A 19,135-nucleotide genomic window follows, 5' to 3' on the forward strand; every position below is an offset into this window, starting at 1 on the left:
CACATGTCTTTAATCTGCATCCAGTCATGGCATATTTTTTAGGAACTAGTAAAAGTAGTGTATTTTCTCTCTTCTCTTTCATTTTACCGATGTTTTGAACACATACTGTCCCAATGAACTATTGGTTTAGGGATAAGGGCAATAAAGAAATTGCAGAGATTACTGAGAGTACCTCCTGGTTCGTCTTCTCCGTTTCTCCTTTAGAGTTTGTTTTGAAAGTCTAGTTGAGGGGCGCCTGGGTGGCTCAGTGGGTTAAGCCTCTGCCTTCGGCTCAGATCATGATCTCAGGGTCCTGGGATCGAGTCCCTGCTCAGCAAGGAGCCGGCTTCCCTCGCTCTCTCTCTCTCTGCCTGCTTCTCTGCTACTTGTGATCTCTCTCTGTCAAATAAATAAATAAAATCTTTAAAAAAAATGTCTAATTGAGACAGGCTTCCATCTCATATGAATGAAGGGGTATATAAGTGTATATAAGTGGTGTATGTATGTGGTAAGAGCAGGCTTTGTGAGGGAACGCTTTCCCCATGGAAGAGTGACCACTTGGGACAAGCAGAGTTGAGAGGATGTTGACGAGTCATGTATTCTTGCCCCTGGAAAGGGGTTGGCCTGCAAGACACGCTTACGCTGCTCAAGTATTTACTCTTTTAGGGCAGCCTTCCTCTCCTGTTGCTGGCAGAGTGAATGAGCCCAAACCATATTTGATGAGCTAGAATAAACGTGAAAACTCATGTTGAGGCAGATTGTTTCTGTGGAACTGAAAGAAGATTGTTTAGCCAATGAAATTGTGCTTCCTACAAAAGCGCTATATATTTTTTTTCCATTTTCTTTCTTCTCCATTGCTCTAGCTAAGGTTAGTCAGTTTAGTTCAGCTAGAGTTAACATAGAACAGTTTGGAAATACATTTTATTTTTTAGATCAGGGTTAAGCAAGCTGTGGCCTAATAGCCAAATCCAGCCCAATAGCTACATCTGTTTTTGTAAATAAAGTTTTATTGGAACACATTCAGTCTCATTTACCTCTTTTCTCAAAGCAGAGTCGAGTGGTTGCAACAGGAACCATATGGGCTTGCAAAGCCTAAAATATTTACTATCTGGCCCTTTATGGAAAAACTTCACAAATACCTGTTCTAGGCTTATGAAAGTACTCAGTATCAGTATTTTTATGGTTATATATGACAAATCGCTACCAATTCTCTGATTTGTTATTAGTTTCAAGTATTTTAATATCTTATACCAGTCCTGATGATAGGTTTTGTAAACATATTTAATAAAAATCACTAAACTCATTGTGGGAATTGGTATGAACCGATTGCCTAATGGACAATATGTTGGAAATTACAAAACTCATTTCTGCTTTTGAAACCCCTTGGAAAGTAAAAGAATTTATTTCTTGATTTGCATTTCACCACTTATAAATACCCTGGGAAAACCTCATCCAGGACAAAGCACCCTGTCGGCTCTCAGTTATAAAATGATTTCGTGATTTACTGAAACAATTTAAACTGACAGTGAAAAGAAGCACTTCTTTGGCTGCCCATTAGTGTTGCATGCAGTTGGCGTCTTCTACTCTTTGACATTTATATTCCCTCCAAGTACAAGGCAGAGAATTAAGGTTACTCTGTGGGCCATTTGCCAAATGGCCTTGTCTCTTCAGGGTTGTCTGATTCTTCTCATGAGAAGGTTATTTCAATTTCTGGTAGGAGATGCTGTATGAAAATTGAGGCCAAGCGAGGAGCCCTGTAAGAACCAGCCTGTGGACAAGAATCCATTTGTTCATTCGTTTATACATACATTCATTCAACAAACATTGAAGGCATGCTGCATTAGGTGCTGGTTCCCCAGTGATTTCATAGTCTGTTCCAGGAGATGGACACGAAGCAGATAATTGTTATATATTGTGTTAAGTACAACAATTGAGTTATACACGAGTTATTATGGGAGGGAATGGTATCTAACTCAGTAGGGGGAAAGGCAAATAAGAGAAGGTCCCTGGGCAAGGCTAAATCCTATTAAAGAAGTCCAACACATTCTGTAGGACATTCAGTTGGAGATGTACAGAAAGTGGACTTGAGTCTGCATCTCTGGGCTGAGGTATGGGTCAGAGATAAAGATTTAGGAGTCTTGAGTATAGAGATGGCTGTTAAAACCAGGAGAGTTGATGAGCTCACTCAAGGGTCTGAAGAATGGGAAGAGCCTCAGGCTCAGGGTCGGTAGGGCCCACGTTTCGGGAGCAGAAAGAGAGGACCTCTAAAGAAACAAGGAAGTAGTCAGAAAGATACTTAGGAGTACCAAGAGAACAAAAGAGCTGAAACTGTTTATAGACTGAATGAAAGAGGAGATAGTGAACAGAGAGATAGAAAATCAGGAGTTATCAGGGATGATGAATAATGAAGGAAGCACGAAAGGAGAATTCATTTCAAATGTAATTCATATAACTACGTATCTGTTAAATAATTGCCTAAAACTTGGTTTCAAGGCTGTTGTTTAAAGTAGGCCCAAACAAATTAGTTGATTTCCTACATTTGTCAATCTACTACTATTTACCTAACACATATTGATTGAGCTCCTTTTTGGTATTAGAAACTCTTAGGCTGGCAGTTCAAGGGATAAACTATAAGGGGTAAAAAGTCAAGCAAGGACCTGGCCCTCAAAGAACTTGAAGCAAGATAAACTACATCCCTAACTATTTATGATACGCTTTTTACAGGGTGCGAAGGGACAGGATGAAGAACTAAAGAGCATGGAGGCTCAGCGTGCTGAGATTGCTCTTAAATTGGGGATTCGGGGAAGCAGTAATGTTTGAGCTAAGTCTTGGAAGATGAGTACGGATGGACGTAATGTGTAGGTCAAGCTTAGGGGAGAGTAGGAGCCAAAGCACAGTGCATGAAACCGGAAACAAATTAGAATTTATGAATGAACCTAATATAAGTAATTTGTAACATTCCTATATAGGACATGAAAACAATTTAAGATAGAAGCCACAAATGTAGATTCTTATGACTTTGATCAACACAATTTCTTTGGGATCTACTTTAAATGACATCATCGAGATCAAGTTTTAGACAATTATTTTGTTGGCATAGAAGCAGTTACATTTGTTTCATACTTTGATTGCACTCTATTCTTTTAGGATTAAAAATAACTTGTTCAGTTGATTTAGATTAACAAAGGATGATTTAAAAAACTAAAATTCTGTAGCTGGATCTGTGTAGTTGCTTTGATAAACATAGGGAATCAGATTTAGAATACAAATTTTATTAGTGGAACTACTTCGTGATTTCAAAGACGTTCTAGTTAATATGTTACTTATGGACTTAGGGTGGACAGAAATATGGGAAATTAGAAAAAATGATATAACAAGAGGCCACCTATTTTCTTATTGATCTTGGAAAAGGAAATAGTTAACAATATTTCTTAAAATAGGGTAGAATATATTGTATTGTTTTAAGGTTTGCACAAGAAAATGGAAGGTAGAAGATGTTGGTCCAAGATGATTTTGTATTTTTGATTATGTATAAATACTTAAAATATGTGTAACTTTATTTTCTCCATTGGTTTTTTTGAGAGTGATATTCAAAACAAATTTGAAGTCATAGTTTGGCACGTGGTATTCTTGCTTCATAAATTTCTAAATCATCTAATTTAATTTAGTTTTCATTTCACAAATGATGGAAGTCAAATTAAATAGTTTGTTCACATGACCTGCAGCGAAATATAGAGACAGGTCACCTTTATATGTTAGTGAATTGACAAGAAAAACTAATGAAATCCCATAGGCTTCATGTCACAGATGACTAAGAGTAAACGTCCACAAGTTAAAATTAACTGTTTTGCTCATTAAAGCATTATAAATGCAATTAAAAATAATTACCTAAATCTTTCTATGTAGGTAAGTAAGCAAGCAAAATAATTAAATAAGAACTCATATGTTTTCTTGTCTTTCTTTTTCTCCCAATAGGACCAGACATATTATCAGTCATTTCAGGTTTCAGAATATGGTAAGAGTTCTTCAATTTATTCTGAAAGAAAAAAATATTTGTTACTTTCTTTCTCCCAATAGGACCAGACATATTATCAATCATTTCAGGTTTCAGAATATGGTAAGAGTTCTTCAATTTATTCTGAAAGAAAAAAATATTTGTTACTTTCCACAGAGATAAGAGAAATTTCCAAGAGATATGTTATTTAAAGTACAAATGCTAGTGAGGGTAAATTCCTGGTGTTTCTTACAGGCCTACCTAAACATATTTTTTCCTTTGTAAAAGATATAAAAGGTCATTATAAAGAAAAATATTCAGAACAGATCACCTTGAGCCCCATTATGTGGTCTCTCTTATGCATACTTTTTTTGTTTTTCTACTTCATTGTGATCTCAACATATTTTAGATTTTGTAAATTTTTTTTTTAAGATTTTATTTATTTATTTGACAGGTAGAGATCACGAGTAGTCAGAGAGGCAGGCAGAGAGAGAAGGGGAAGCAGGCTCCCAGCTGAGCAGAGAGCCCGATGTGGGGCTCGATCCCAGGACCCTGGGATCATGACCTGAGCCGAAGGCAGAGGCATTAACCCACTGAGCCACCCAGGTGCCCCATAAATTTTTTTGACATAACAGTTATTTCCCCTATTTTTCATTTGGTTGGCTTTGGTAAAGACGGTCTGTTTGACTTGGGCAAATCCTTTTCTTGCAGGTGTCACATTTATATAACAGTTAGACATGCATGGCCCAACTAGTTTGTTGGTGGATGGAGAGGAAGGAAAGATAAGACTAGGATCTCATCTGTTAGTATAGGATCTGACTATTAGTTATAATTTGGATGGCTGTTTTGAGGTTACACATGAGCTTTTTATTTTGATTTGTGTCACTTTTTGACACTGTGTCTCATTCAGACAATAGAAATTCTGGAAAGTGGTTTGTTCATACCTTAGTGGCTCAGAGTCCACATTATCTCATACAGCACTGGTCACTCCTAAGTCTCATAATTCACGAGAACAGGGATCAGCAAATTTTAGGCTCTGTGGTCCTTATGTCTTTGTCATAACTACTCAATGTTGCTATGGTCGTAGGAAGTAGCCATCGACAATATGTAAGTGAATGTGGCTGTGACAATGAAATTTTATTTAGAGACATGGAAATGAAAGTTTCCTATAATTTTTACATGTCATAAAATATTCTTTTGATTTCCCCCCCAATGAATTAAAAATTTATGAACTCTTCTTAGCTCATGCTGGTTGTCATTTACTGACCCCTGATCTGGAACCATGTTGTTAAATTGGGGGTCAATTACCACATGTGGTGGTTGAGTGCTTGAAGTATGATTAGTCCAAGTGGAAACGTGCTCTAAGTTGTTTAATGATCAGATTTTGAAAACTTAGTTAAAAAAAAAAAGAAAGGAAAATAGCTCATTAGTAGTAATTTTTTGTATTGAGCACATGTTGAAATGGTAATATTTTAGGTATATGGCATCAAATAAAATATTACAAAAATTCATTTCACATGTTTCCTTTTACTTTTTAAATGTGGCTACTAGAAATTTAAAATTATACATGTGGCTCACATTTTATTTCTTTTGGATCACCCTGATCTAGAAGAAGAAATTGGAGGTGGCCAAGGTTTATCTAGGCTATTTTCATTTCACATAGAGGTGGTGCTGGGTGGTTATATGTTGTTGAATTGGATATGGTGGAAGTGGGGAACTGATTGCCAACCTATGATGTTTGTGGAATGGACATTTGAATTCTTTGTTCTAAGAAAATTCTACCTCTGAGTGGATCATATGGCTTTCTTGGCCCGCCAGTCCTAGATTTGTCTAGGATTATCTTGACATACTAATGGCCTTTGGCCTGGTCTGAAGCTAGAGGTCTGATCTATACTGTTGACCCATTGGCCTTCTTGACATGTCTCTTGTGTTAATTGAATGGTGAGGTGGTTTGTAATGAGACTGATCTATTTATTGAGCTAGTGAAGTTTGAGAAAAAAATTTCTGTAGACTGAAAGGATACAATATTTTTTTACTCTAGTGGTATGCTTTATATAAAATAGTGTTCATATTTATAAAATATTTCACATCCTAATTATACAAAGCTGACCAAAGTAGGGATTTTTTACTTTGAGATTGCCCTCAGAAATCACTGTCATGCAAGAAAAGCATCATTACTTTGTAGTCATATCTTAGTGATTAACTCAGAAATCCTACTACACAATTTTCCCTTCATAGCATTCGATGACATTTGACTGTCCCCAGATTCATCTTTGATTGTCTCAAAGAATAAGGATTCTGAATGATTGCATACATGGTACCATGCAGAGGGAGAGTCTTAGGGCCCTAGGATGTGCTTTTAGTAACCACACTGGAGAATGGTCCTAGGGAAAGGGCTGCTCTAGACCCAACTATTTAACACCTGGTGTGGGACTATTTTAACAAGCAGTAAGGGAACACTAATGGGAGATGCCTGGTCTCCCACCATCCAGACACCTTAGCATCTAGGATTCTGGATACAATACAGGTTCTACTGTTGAGAAACTTCCAGTGACACAAGTGTCCAGAGCAACTGGCCCCACTGTCATTGTCTAGTCATCAGCCTCATAAGGGTTTCTCATTTTGGCTGAAATGAAGTGCTTTTCATCTATCTGTGTGTTAATGTGTCTTTAGAGTCTAAGGAATCTAAGTTCAAATAGTACCAATTGTTGACTTCTTTGGAACAATTTAGTCTTTATTTTGTTAAGTTAAAAATGATAGTAAAATAGATTCTTTGAGATATTTACACTTGCTTCTCTTTTTCAGTACTGCCCAAATTTGAAGTTACTTTGCAGACACCATTATATTGTTCTTTGAATTCTAGGAGCTTAAATGGTACTGTCACAGCAAAGTAAGTATCATTTTTTTAAAATGGCTATATACTGTTATAAAACTGACCAAGAGCTCATTATATACTCCAGAATATTAGCACCATGTTCTGTTTATTAAAATACCCCAATGAGCAGGAAACAAATATCTGTAATAACTAATTAAGCACGGAACTTGTCTGTACAGTTCTTTGTATCCACCTGCCTCCTTCCACCTGATCCAGTCCTGAAGTATTTCCCACAGATGAGGATCTTTCTGAGACTAGTCAGGGGATTTACATTATAGATTGTTCCAGATAAAAAAAAATTGTGTCTTTATCCCTCATTCAGCTCATATGGATCGAGGCTACTTAGGTCTTCTTCGAGATTAATTTTTTTCTGTCAATAATGGAGGTTGAATCTTGAGGCAGGAATTTGGTTGTCTTAATGCCATTCGCAGACGAGTAAGGAGTTCCCTCTCCTCATTGTTTCAGTGGACCTACGCGGAGAGATTCCAGCCCACCCGTATATAGGTGTATCATGGTTCTCATGATTTTGATCCACTGGCTCGAACAGCAGAGGGTTTCATTTTGGGGCAGCAAAAGCAGCCCGAGAGTCCCAACCTGCCAGAGTTATTCCAGAACCGATCTTATGTAGCTCTCATTTTTGATGTGTGACTAGCTGTGCTTTGGTTCCTGAAATTTATTTAGTTTCAGAATTTATTTGTAATGGCTAATAAATATTGGACTCCCTCTCACTGCTTTCTCATCGCCATATTCCTCTCTTGGTGAGGGTTTGTGGCAGTGGCAAGTGACGCGCGGTGAGTCTCCTGGTAGAAGCAACCCACATTCTGAGGACTCCTGCTTCAGATTTTATTTGGAAAAACAAAAACAAAAACAAAACAAAACACAAAAACCAACCCATGTGAAAACCCTGTGATACAAAGGCAAAAATGTGTCTACAGTTTATAAACCACCTCAGTGTTCTGCCTGTGTTCAGCTAAGAGGCGGCTTCTAATATGAATTTGGGTACTGTGGATGGATTTATGGTTTAGAAAACACGTAATTGCCTGCATTTTACAAATTTATTATCCTGTCCTTGATCTTAGCTGAAGGCTAAGGATTCTGAGTTTTTTTTTCGTACCATGTATTTTTTTTTATTTTATATTTTATTTTATTTATTTTTAACACCTTAATTTAATTTAATTTTTTTCAGTGTAGGATTCTGAGTTTTATTTTGAGTTCTTTGACTAGAGTTTTTAAAACAGTGAGTGCAAATCCACACAAACCATCAGCGTCTTCGTGGATTAGGTTGAATGTAGAAACCTTCTTTGCTTCTGGTTTTTGGTTTTCAGGCTGTGCCAGGGAATTCAGTACAATCAGTTAGAACAGTGATTCTTGAGCTCTGGTAACTCTTCAGAAAGTTTTATATGCAATTTTGGAGGGGGTGTGGATCCCCTGATACCCTCCTCCCTGCTAGCCCAGTAAGAATTCTTATAGGAGCATCTCTTTAGGTGCTAGAAGGGATGCTGCCGATTCATGAATTGCTTAGTTAAGCCAATTAGATTAAAAAAAGAAAAAAGAACTCTTCTGGCTTCATCTGGGTTCTCATTTGTTGAGCCTCTTTGAAATACCACTGTCTGAGAACAACATGGCCATTGTGATGGCCCCTGGTATTTCTTTAGCATTCACCACATCCTACTCGCATCCTGTTCCTTAGGACGCGTGTCCGTCAAGGTTCCACAGGAGAAGTAGAGCCAGTAGAAGACACATATTAAGAGGTTGTTGCGAGGAACAGGCTTACGTGATTGTGGGGGCCAGCTTACATTCACACTGAGGATATATATACTTTACATCTTTGCAACAGACTAAGGAAATCTTTTGACCAGCAGAGTATTTTATCTGTCTATAAAAATTGGTGTAGCCTTTTCTATAAATACTGTGTCCTGCAAAAAATGGAGATGTGTTGATGGGGATGATGATCCTATGAGTGGTTAATAAACAGTTGGGGCTTTTCTTTTGGTCGAAGCCATCTGTCCATCAAGGCATGGTTAAGGTGAGGAGCATTGCTGGGAAGTTCCCCAGAGAAGAAGGTTAACAGTCTCTTTTGGTTTAGAAATCTTTTAATTTTAATTTTTAATTTTTAAAAGATTTTTATTTATTTATTCGACAGAGAGAGATCACAAGTAGACAGGGGCAGGCAGAGAGAGGGGGAAGTAGGCTCCCCACTGAGCAGAGAGCCTGATGTGAGGCTCGATCCCAGGACCCTGAGATCATGACACAAACCAAAGGCAGAGGCTTAACCCACTGAGCCACCCAGGGACCCCTGGCTTAGAAATCTTTAACTGAGATGAATAAAAATCTGCATTTATCTACTGGCTTTGATGTGAACATCTGCTCACTATTCCCACCTCATTAAAATAAATAGTAGACTCTTTCCCCACTGACCACAGAGGATTCTAGAGGATTGTAAAGAAAATAACATAGCACACATCTAGTTATTTCTATATATTCTGCAGACAATAAATTAAAAAAAATATTTATTAGGCTAAGGTTTATTTAAGTGTATTTATTATTTGATGAATTGAGACATATGTCTTCGAAATTACATAGGAAAAAGGAGGGAGAAACATGAACTATACTGGCTGGTTCAATTTTTTAGGTATCATTTTGTAAACCTTTTGTGCTATGGCTATTTAAAAAAAAATCCTTGTTTTGTTAATGGTACTACCCTAGAATATGCTTGATTTTCTTTTTTTTTTTTTTTAAAGATTTTATTTATTTATTTGACAGAGAGAAATCACAAGAGAGGCAGGCAGAGAGAGAGGAAGGGAAGCAGGCTCTCCGCCGAGCAGAGAGCCCGATGTGGGACTTGATCCCAGGACCCTGAGATCATGACCTGAGCCGAAGGCAGAGGCTTAACCCACTGAGCCACCCAGGCACCCTGATTTTCTTTTTAAAACGTTGTCAAACTGTTATTTTCTGAATCATTAGTTTATTCCAAATGCTTCCAGACTTATTTAGGACAATAATTGTCAGTATCCTTGTTTCATAATTATTAAAATCAGCTTGAGGCAAAGAAGGCTAAATCTGCTTCACATTTAAAGAAAAATAAAAAATATTTGTGTCCGAGAATACATTAAATGATGTCTGGATTTTCAAGCCCTCGGTATTATCATGTGATAGAACTCTTTTAAAATATAACGTTTTGGGGACGCCTGGGTGGCTCAGTGGGTTAAAGCCTCTGCCTTCAGCTCAGGTCATGATCCCAGGGTCCTGGGATCGAGCCCCGCATCGGGCTCTATCCCAGGGTCCTGGGATCGAGCCCCGCATCGGGCTCTATCCCAGGGTCCTGGGATCGAGCCCCGCATCGGGCTCTATCCCAGGGTCCTGGGATCGAGCCCCGCATCGGGCTCTCTGCTCGTCAGGGAGCCTGCTTCCTCTCTCTCTCTCTGCCTGCCTTTCTGCCTACTTGTGATCTCTGTCTGTCAAATAAATAAATAAAATATATAATGTTTTGGTAACCTTATGCATTTATTTAAGCTTTAACAAGATACAAGAACTGTTAAGTTTTGAGGATTCTCTTTTGAACGAATGAACTTCGTGCCAAAGTTGTTGAGCAGGGTTGCCACTAACTTTACTGTTTTCATTTGGAAGGTGGTACATTTGAAAATGCATTTGTTTTATTCTCCTCACTTTGGAATGTACTGCATTTCACTGTTGGCTTTTGAGTTGAGTTGATCCAGATGAGGATCCATTTCTGTGTTCAGCTAATGGATTCAGGAAACAGGAGTTTACTGTTAGATTTATAGAGTGCGGAGCAAAATTGACTTCCACATTTGGCTGAGCATTTATTACACAATAGAAATGGAAGGAACCCAGGAAACACATTTAAAAAAGGCTTTCTGGCAGTAAAACGGCTTACCAAAGATTGCCTCTCTTTTTCACATGAAGAGAGTTTCCCATCATAAGAGAGGATTAAAATTAATACATAGAATGTAAAGCAGCAGAGATGAGATTTGACTCCAGAAAATAATTTTGGTACTATGGGTAAAAATTACTCTTCTTTTACATTTTTCTGCACAAAGCCAAGTTTTGATAACCATGAGCACATTTGGTGCCACAGTGTGTTTGGTCTAATAAACCCTTCTGGGTAATATTGGAACATGCAACAGTGGGCCTTGGCGAGCGCAGTTTCAACTACGATTTAAAAATGTTCAAAAGCTGCAAAGTGTCCTGGGCATGCAGTTAATGGGCCAGTCTAGATTTCTAGGAATAAAACGTTTTTGTGACTTAAAAAAAAAAATCTTTGGACAGGAAACTGCACTTGCAATTATGATCAGATTTTTCTCTGCAGTGTCTAAAATGGGTAGAGGTAAGTATGTGCTATGAACTGTTTTTGAAGCATTGTCATTAAAATCTTCTCATTTCAGAGACTTAATTTCAAGGATCACCATTGATTAAGGATATTCCTAGTTGTGATTAGTTTTAAAAATTTGCAGTGAGAGTATTTTTAAAAATATAATTCTTTGAAGTTGGATTGCCAGTGATGCTATTGAAAGTAATATTTTCTTTTTTGGAAAGTCATATTTTCATGTGCTATTTTGATACTATCAAGTTGAAAATGTAAAAAAATTATTATTTTTCAGGTATACGTATGGGAAGCCCGTGAAAGGAGATGTAACACTTACATTTTTACCTTTATCCTTTTGGGGCATGAAGAAAAATATTACAAAAAATTTTAAGGTAACTTTTACAGAGATCTTCTGACCTCAAATGGGGAAACACTATACGTATACTTTTACTAGAAATAAGATTTCATATGGAATTAACAAAGATTGAGTGTAAGAAAATCGAGAGTTTTTAAGAGTCGGATAGATGAGAATCTACCCGTTTATACTCCAGAGCCATCATATTTTTGTGACTCAGTGTGAATTTTATTTCTAAAATTTGAATTGCTAAAGTGAAGAATAAAATTGAATTATTTTAAACAAAACAGATAAATGGATCTGCAAACTTCTCTTTTAATGATGAAGAGATGAAAAAAGTAATGGATTTTTCAGAAGGGCTTTCTGAACACATGTATCTGTCTTCCCCTGGGCCGGTAGAAATTTTAGCCACAGTGACAGAATCACTTACAGGTTTGTAGACGTTGAAGTGAAGGTAAAGCTGCTTCTGTGGTCCTGCTCTCTCTCCTTTCTTGTTACAACTAGCACATTCATTTGGGAGCCTTTCTAAAGATCTACTTAATTCTGAAATTGTCATGTCTGTTAGTTAGTGTCACTTGCAGAATGTTTTCGTTATGAAGGGGAAACTTCTTTCCTTTCTTTCTTTTCATTTTCATTTTAAATTTTGGGGGGGAATACCTATTTTCTACCACAGTCTGTGCTTCAACCACATGTAATAGGTATTTGTAATTTTCTCCATTTCTGCTTTCTTTTCAACCTGGGAACTACATGGAAAGACCTGTTATTTCAGCCGACTAATCACCTTCTGTTTTGCGTGTATGTGTGTGCGTGTTTTTAATCATTTAACATCTTTTGAGCTCTTGTCTGCTCATGGACAGTTCTTTTTCAATAATAAAATAAAGGTTAATTGCTTGGATCTTTCTGTTGCTATCCACAGCTTTCATGAGACCTCGAAGGAGCAAAAAATGATTCAGTCTGTGGCCTTAATCTTCAGTGTCCATGTTGCGGATGGGCATAGCAGTAACAGTGCTTAGAAGGGGTCCATGGAAGCCGTAATAGAACCGTATGGTTCTCTTTATGACCAAGCCAATGTGGGAATGAGGCTTCTGTGCCCCATTAATTTCTTGGGGATGTAGCTTAGATCATCCAAGAGAAATTGGATGAATGGAAGCTGTTGGTGAACAAAAACATTTGGTTTCTAAATGGTGCAATTTCCAAAACAGGTATCTCAAGAAATGCAAGTTCTAATGTATTTTTCAAGCAACATGATTACATCATTGAATTTTTTGATTATGCTACCGTCTTGAAGCCATCTCTCAACTTCACAGCCACTGTAAGTTGGCATGCTTATTAATGATCTAAAGCAGCAAGTTCAGTTTAATGAAGCAGAATGGCAGATAATATTTTTGGTGCTTTTCAAAAAAACATTAAACTCAAAGTAGATAGATTACTTTTGCCCCTTAGATATATGAGGTATGTAGAATTGTTCCCAAATGACCTTTGTCTAAGTTTACTTAAAAAAGTAGTCTCCGACAAACGTATTTTCCTCAAAATTTATTTGATAAGGAATTTAAGTTAGGTTTGGATTGCTACATTGAAGCTTTTATAAATTACTTGAAAGAATTCAGTGTCAGTCAAAAAATTTCAATTTCAGTTTGATTTTCATAATGACTAATTTTAGTTCTAGCAAAGATGTTGCATTAAAAATTATCAACAATTACTCTTTTTTTTAATTTAACTCTTATTGAGTGAATTTTGACAGTGTGCAAAACAGGGTGCTGGGTGGGGCTTACAGAGCTAAGAAGAATCCAGTCCCTACCCTGGATTCACAGTTTTTGTGATGGTGACAAGAAAGTATACACACAAGTATGATTTAAGGCAGGATAATGTCAATGTCATGCATACATTTCTCTAGTGATTTAAAGCAGGGGTTGGCAAACTTTTTCTGCAAAGGACTGGATAGTAAATTTTAGCTTTGTGATACATATGGTCCCTGTGACAGCTACCCAACTCTGCCATTATAGCATGAAAGCAGCCTTAGCTACTTTGTAACAAAGTCAGGGTGGCTGTGTTCCAGTAAAACTTTATTTATAAAAAGCCTGGATTCAGCCTTCCTGCCTGCCATAGTTGCTAACCTCTGGTTTAAAGAAGGAAGGTATGACTTGTTGTTGAATGGGTCAAGGAAAGTTTTAGATAGTTTCTGATTTCAATAATCACATAATTTAGTTTGAAAAAGTAAAGAAGAAAACCCTTGAGGCTGCAAATGGTAACTTCCAAATGAGTAGAGTGAGACACTAAGAGTCTGGGAGGAAGAGCTGGCTTGGGATAGGGAGGAGGGTCATTAAAGGATGCTTTATGGAAGGGGAAGATTTAAGCTATTTGCTACAAGATCAGTAGGGTATTATTTTATTTTTTCAAAGATTTTATTCATTTATTTATTTTAGAGAGAGAGAGCGAGAGAGTGCAAGTGTGAGCTGGTGGAGGAGCAGAGGGGGAGGGAGGGAGGTAAAGAACCTCAAGCCGACTCCACGCTGAGTTTGAGCCTGACGTGGGGTTTGATCCCATGACCCAGAGATCATGACCTGAGCCAAAACCAAGAGTCGGACACGAACCAGCTGAGCCACTTAGGCACCCAATATTAGTAAATGTTTGGTGGGGGGGTGAAAGGTGGGGAGCAAGATGAGCTGAGACAAGTAAAGACCCCTCTTTGCCAAGTTCAATGGGTACAATTGTAGCAGGGAGTTGTGTCTGGGGGTGGTGAGACAGAAAACAGGAGGCAAAGTGTGGGAAGTTGGCAAGAATCCCAAATGGCACATGCGTGTTTTTGAACTTTATGCTCTAGGCATTGAAGAGCCTAGGAGCCTTACGAATGTGGGAAGGGTATGGCAAAACCTGTATTCCAGGGAGATGGATGGGTGCAGCTCAGGCGGGAGGTGGCGAGGAAGCTTGAGGGGGGATGTGCTAATGGAGAGGATGCAAGACAGAAGGACAAGACTTGGCGTATATTTGATTTGGGAGGTGGGAAGAGGGAGGGGTAACTGAGAGATGTAAAGTCTGGCAAAATTGTGGTGTTAGCAAAAATAAGAGAGGCAGGCTGGTTGCTCAGTGATAGGTGCCCTGAATTTGAGTTGACAGGGATACTTAAGTAGAAGTTGTCTGCAAGTGGAAATTGGAAGTGTTGAGAATGAACTCCAGAGCAAGGTGAAGAAACCAGTAGGAGTGCTGAGAACTTTGAGAAAAAGAGAAGCGCAGGTAACTGATAATTTAGCCTTGACAAGTTTCCACATTTAGGAAGAGGGACATGGAACCCAAAAGGACATGTGAGGATGGAGAAAGAGGGCTCTGAAATAAAGAAGGTTGTTGTGGAGCCATGGAAGGCAAGAGAAGCCATACCAACAAGAAGAGAATGTCAGTGGTGTTGGAAGCCTAGAGAGAGACTACTTCATCTGGAAGTTAGGGTACTGCCAACAGTTTTTGAGAATTCATTTTCATTGGAATACCACGGATGGGGATTGGATTCATTTGAACTTGAAAGCTTTGCTTTTCTTGTTACCTGTTTTTAAAATGTTGTGTTTTGACAATTAGGTGAAGGTAACCCGTACTGATGGCAATCAACTGACTTTTGAAGAAAGAAGAAATAATGTAGTTATAACAGTGACACAGAAAAATTCTTCTGAGTACTCCAACAGATGGAATAGGAGAAATCAGGAAACAGGAGCTGTCCAGATCATAAATTATACCCTCCCCCAAAATGGAATCTTTAAGATTGAATTCCCAATCTTGGATGATTCCAATGAGCTACAGTTGAAGGTACCATTTGTTTTTCATCGTTATGTTACTATAAGATCATTAAAATTGTAACCTAATGGTAGGTACTCAAACCGTTAGAGGTCAAAGTGCACAGGAAATAAGAAGTAGACACATGTTTCTATTTTTAAAAATGGAGGAAAATGTTATAAACAGTTTAGTAAGAGTGGCTTGTGGGATGGACCAAGTACTTCCTTGTAAATTCATTTTAAAGAGCACAGTAAAATATAGCGCTCTGGAGATATGATGAAACTCCTCAGATTCCCAGCCTAGGTTGGTTTTCAATCATTTGAAAGTGTATTTTGGCAGGAGCTGAAATGAAGAGGAGAACATTTTTTTAAACCTATAGCTCCTTTGCTGAACTCTTCTCAGAGGGTCTCATTTGGGACACCCCAACCATTCCTGCTATCTTTCTTTTCATTGCTCAGCCCTGCCACAGGTTTGGTCCTTTGAGTTTTACTCTGACTATTGGTAGATACATGAGTATCTACCAATACTCATTGTATTGATACAATACAATGTATTGCTTTTGCTTGTAAATGAACTCTGTGTTGTGGAGAGAAGGAAAGGGGTCCTTTCTCATTTTGTTCTCTCTTCTCATTGTATTTCTAGATAATGTACTTTCATTTCTGAAATAAGTTAGGACTATGCTTTTTCCTCTTAGATTAGATTAGAAGACCCCCTTCTGTGTTTTAAAGCTGTCACTTTCTTTATAAACTACAAAGTGAAGATCCAATGTCTGGAGAACATACTTTTTCTTTCTGCAAGAAAAAAAAGTAAAAGTGAATTTGCCTTTCAGGAATTGTTCAACAGATAGTATCCTTTCTCAGGGTGTTACTGAAGATGAAAATTTATAGCTCCCTTTTCTTCTATTATAGGCTTCTTTTCTTAATAGTGTGAGTAGCATGGCAGTTCATGGTATGTTTAAGTCTCCCAGTAAAACATACATCCAGCTAAAGACAAGAGATGAAAATGTAAAGGTAATGCCTACAGTCACTTATAATTACAATATAATTGTTCTCTTTTACCATTCATATGTGCTTATTAATTAAGATTTTTTTTTTCTAGGTGGGATCACCTTTTGAGTTGGTGGTTAGTGGCAATAAGCAATTGAAGGAGTTAAGCTACATGGTAATCTCTTATAGAATCTGAATTTATTATCTCTTATAGGATCACCACAAATGATATCTACCTTATGTCTAAACTCATTGATTTTTAAAATTCAGTCTTATATCCTTTAGCCTGCCCTTTTCATATTACAGTCAAAATTTCTTTTTTATTCCTTCACCTGTATTTGCATTTCCAACTTAAGATGGATAATTAAATCTTGCATTATGTTTAAAATTTAATTTGTTTGAGATAATCCATCTGAGTTTATTGTAGAAAATTATAAAGTATGAGAAAACAAAATAAATAAATAAAATTTTCTACCCATAGCCTTGAATTTTGCTCATCCTGGTCTCCCACTCAAAAACAGATTCTTATCTGTGAAGCTACTGTTGTCTCAATCAGTATTTCTTTTTTTTTTTTTTTTTTTTTTTTTTTTTTTTTTAAAGATTTTATTTATTTATTTGACAGAGAGAGATCACAAGTAGACAGAGAGGCGGGCAGAGAGAGAGAGAGAGAGGGAAGCAGGCTCCCCGCCAAGCGGAGAGCCCGATGCGGGACTCGATCCCAGGACCCTGAGATCATGACCTGAGCCGAAGGCAGCGGCTTAACCCACTGAGCCACCCAGGCGCCCCTCAATCAGTATTTCTTTTATCCTTTTCTGTCTCCTAGCTTATCCTCTGTGTTGGTTAGGGAAGTTTCTTTGCATTCATAAAGGCTTTGAAGTTGGCTTAAGTCAACGATTTGTGTGTATGGTTAAAATTATGATGATTATAGCTGCAGTTGAGATTCTTACCGGCTTTGGCGTAAAGTGAGACTGTTCTACTCTTCTTTTCAGGTCATATCCAGGGGACAGTTGGTGGCTGTAGGCAAGCAAAATTCGACAACCTTCTCTTTAACGCCAGAAAATTCTTGGGCTCCAAAAGCCTGCATTATTGTGTATTATATTGAGGATGATGGGGAAATTATAAATGATGTTCTAAAAATCCCTGTTCAGCTTGTTTTTAAAAATAAGGTAAGATTAAAGGTAATGAATGATGTTAGAAGAAAACGTCGTATTAGTGAAGTCTGAGAAATGCTACTATTTCTTTAGAAAAGTATCACTAAAAAAAAAAAGAAAAGCATCACTAAAAAAATTTGATTCAAAACTGAATCAGTTATTCAATTGATAAACAAAATGAATATTCTTGATATTCCTTTCCAGAACTATGGTTGAACCTTTCCATATTGTTACATGTGTATTTTCACATGTGGAATTATTGGGCAGTGTGGGTCTTATTTTAAGTTATGATTCTTGGCTTTAAGACTTTGACTGAATTCCATGAGGTTGTTTCAGGATTTCTCTGATGGTGGAGTCCATATTGCTGTGGCATGGAATTCCAGCGGCGATTATAGAATTTGTGTGGTGCTGATATTGGCGTGAGAGTGAAAAGGGGGGGGGGGAGGGTGGGAGGCCGTTAGCAGTGATATGTGGAAGTGGAGGCCGGATTTGGTTTATCCATTTCATTGGCCTGGAAACTCACCCAGGACAGATTTACAGTAAGCCTGGCTACCTTGCATGTGGAGATCGGTGTGGAGTTTGTTCTCCAAAAGGGATTTTTATAGCTTAAGATGTATAGCTTGTGTAGGAAACCCCCCTTTGAGCCCCAACTTTGAAAAGTAACCTGGTTGCAAGAGTCTGATGTGGAATTGAGTCATGTCACGTGTACTAAAATGAGCCATTGTTCTCACCCAAAGTTGCTGCCTTCCCAGTTCATTTCTTTTTTTTAAAGGTTTTATTTATTTATTTGTCAGAGAGAGAGAGAGAGAGAGTGAGAGAGAGCAAGCACTGGCAGATGGAAGCAGAGGGAGAAGCAGGTTCCTTGCCGAGCAAGGAGCCCGATGTGGGATTTGATCCCAGAAAGCCAGGATCATGACCTGAGCTTAACCAACTGAGCCACCCAGGCGTCCCTTTCCCAGTTCATTTTAAATAAAATAACCATTGTTTAGAAATGTTGATTTGCAGAGTACCATTCCTTTGATAGCATTTCTGTTTGCTTAATTTGTTAAAATTATGAGAGGCTGCGAAGTCATCCATGCATTTTTGTCAGTGATGGTTAGTTAACTAACTTTGATTGTCAAGATAGAATACAAACATCGATTTTTCATTTTATGAAGAGTTTTTTCAAAGACAGTGCTATATTCTGTTGTTTTTAAAGCACAGATTTTGACTTTTACTGATTCCATTAATTCCCTGACAAAGATGAGTTTTAAAGCAGGAGTCAGGCTTATAAGGAGATGTACGTCTTTGAGAGTGAGGGCAAGTATTAAAAAAGTTACAGTGTAAGAGGTCATTGGCTTTGAGGAAGTAGAGTGTATAAATAGCACAATTCCAAGAAGTTTCTTAGCTATGAAAGATAAGAAGTATAGTTTTAGCTATATTTGTGAAGATACATCTTTCTCTACATTAAAAAAATATTTTATTTATTTGTCAGAGTGAGAGAGAGAGAGAGAGAGCGTGAGCACAAGCAGTGGGGAACAGCAGGCAGAGGGAGAAGCAGGGTTCCCGCTAGCAGGAAGCCCGATGTGGGGCTCGATCCTGGAACCCCAGGATCTGAGCTGAAGGCAGACACTTAACCGATTGAGCCACCAAAGCATCTCTACATTTTTTTTTTAAAGTAATCTCTACACCCAATGTGGGGCTTGAACTTACAACCCCGAGATCAAGAGTCATGT

At 37.8% G+C, this 19,135-nt stretch overlaps 1 protein-coding gene across 1 annotated transcript in view; it reads left to right on the forward strand.

Annotated features, from left to right (window-relative positions):
• CD109 (CD109 molecule) overlaps nucleotides 1-19,135 on the forward strand; it is a 135,665-nt gene that overhangs the window by 55,651 nt on the left and 60,879 nt on the right. The window contains exons 6-14 of the mRNA XM_046006356.1: nucleotides 4,057-4,096; nucleotides 6,779-6,863; nucleotides 11,468-11,564; nucleotides 11,818-11,959; nucleotides 12,730-12,839; nucleotides 15,092-15,316; nucleotides 16,192-16,293; nucleotides 16,382-16,444; nucleotides 17,259-17,435. Coding sequence (XP_045862312.1) covers nucleotides 4,057-4,096; nucleotides 6,779-6,863; nucleotides 11,468-11,564; nucleotides 11,818-11,959; nucleotides 12,730-12,839; nucleotides 15,092-15,316; nucleotides 16,192-16,293; nucleotides 16,382-16,444; nucleotides 17,259-17,435 — 1,041 coding nt within the window. The remainder of the gene's footprint in view (nucleotides 1-4,056; nucleotides 4,097-6,778; nucleotides 6,864-11,467; nucleotides 11,565-11,817; nucleotides 11,960-12,729; nucleotides 12,840-15,091; nucleotides 15,317-16,191; nucleotides 16,294-16,381; nucleotides 16,445-17,258; nucleotides 17,436-19,135) is intronic.

Source organism: Meles meles, chromosome 5 (genome assembly GCF_922984935.1).
Source record: "Meles meles chromosome 5, mMelMel3.1 paternal haplotype, whole genome shotgun sequence".
Classification (NCBI taxonomy): domain Eukaryota; kingdom Metazoa; phylum Chordata; class Mammalia; order Carnivora; family Mustelidae; genus Meles; species Meles meles.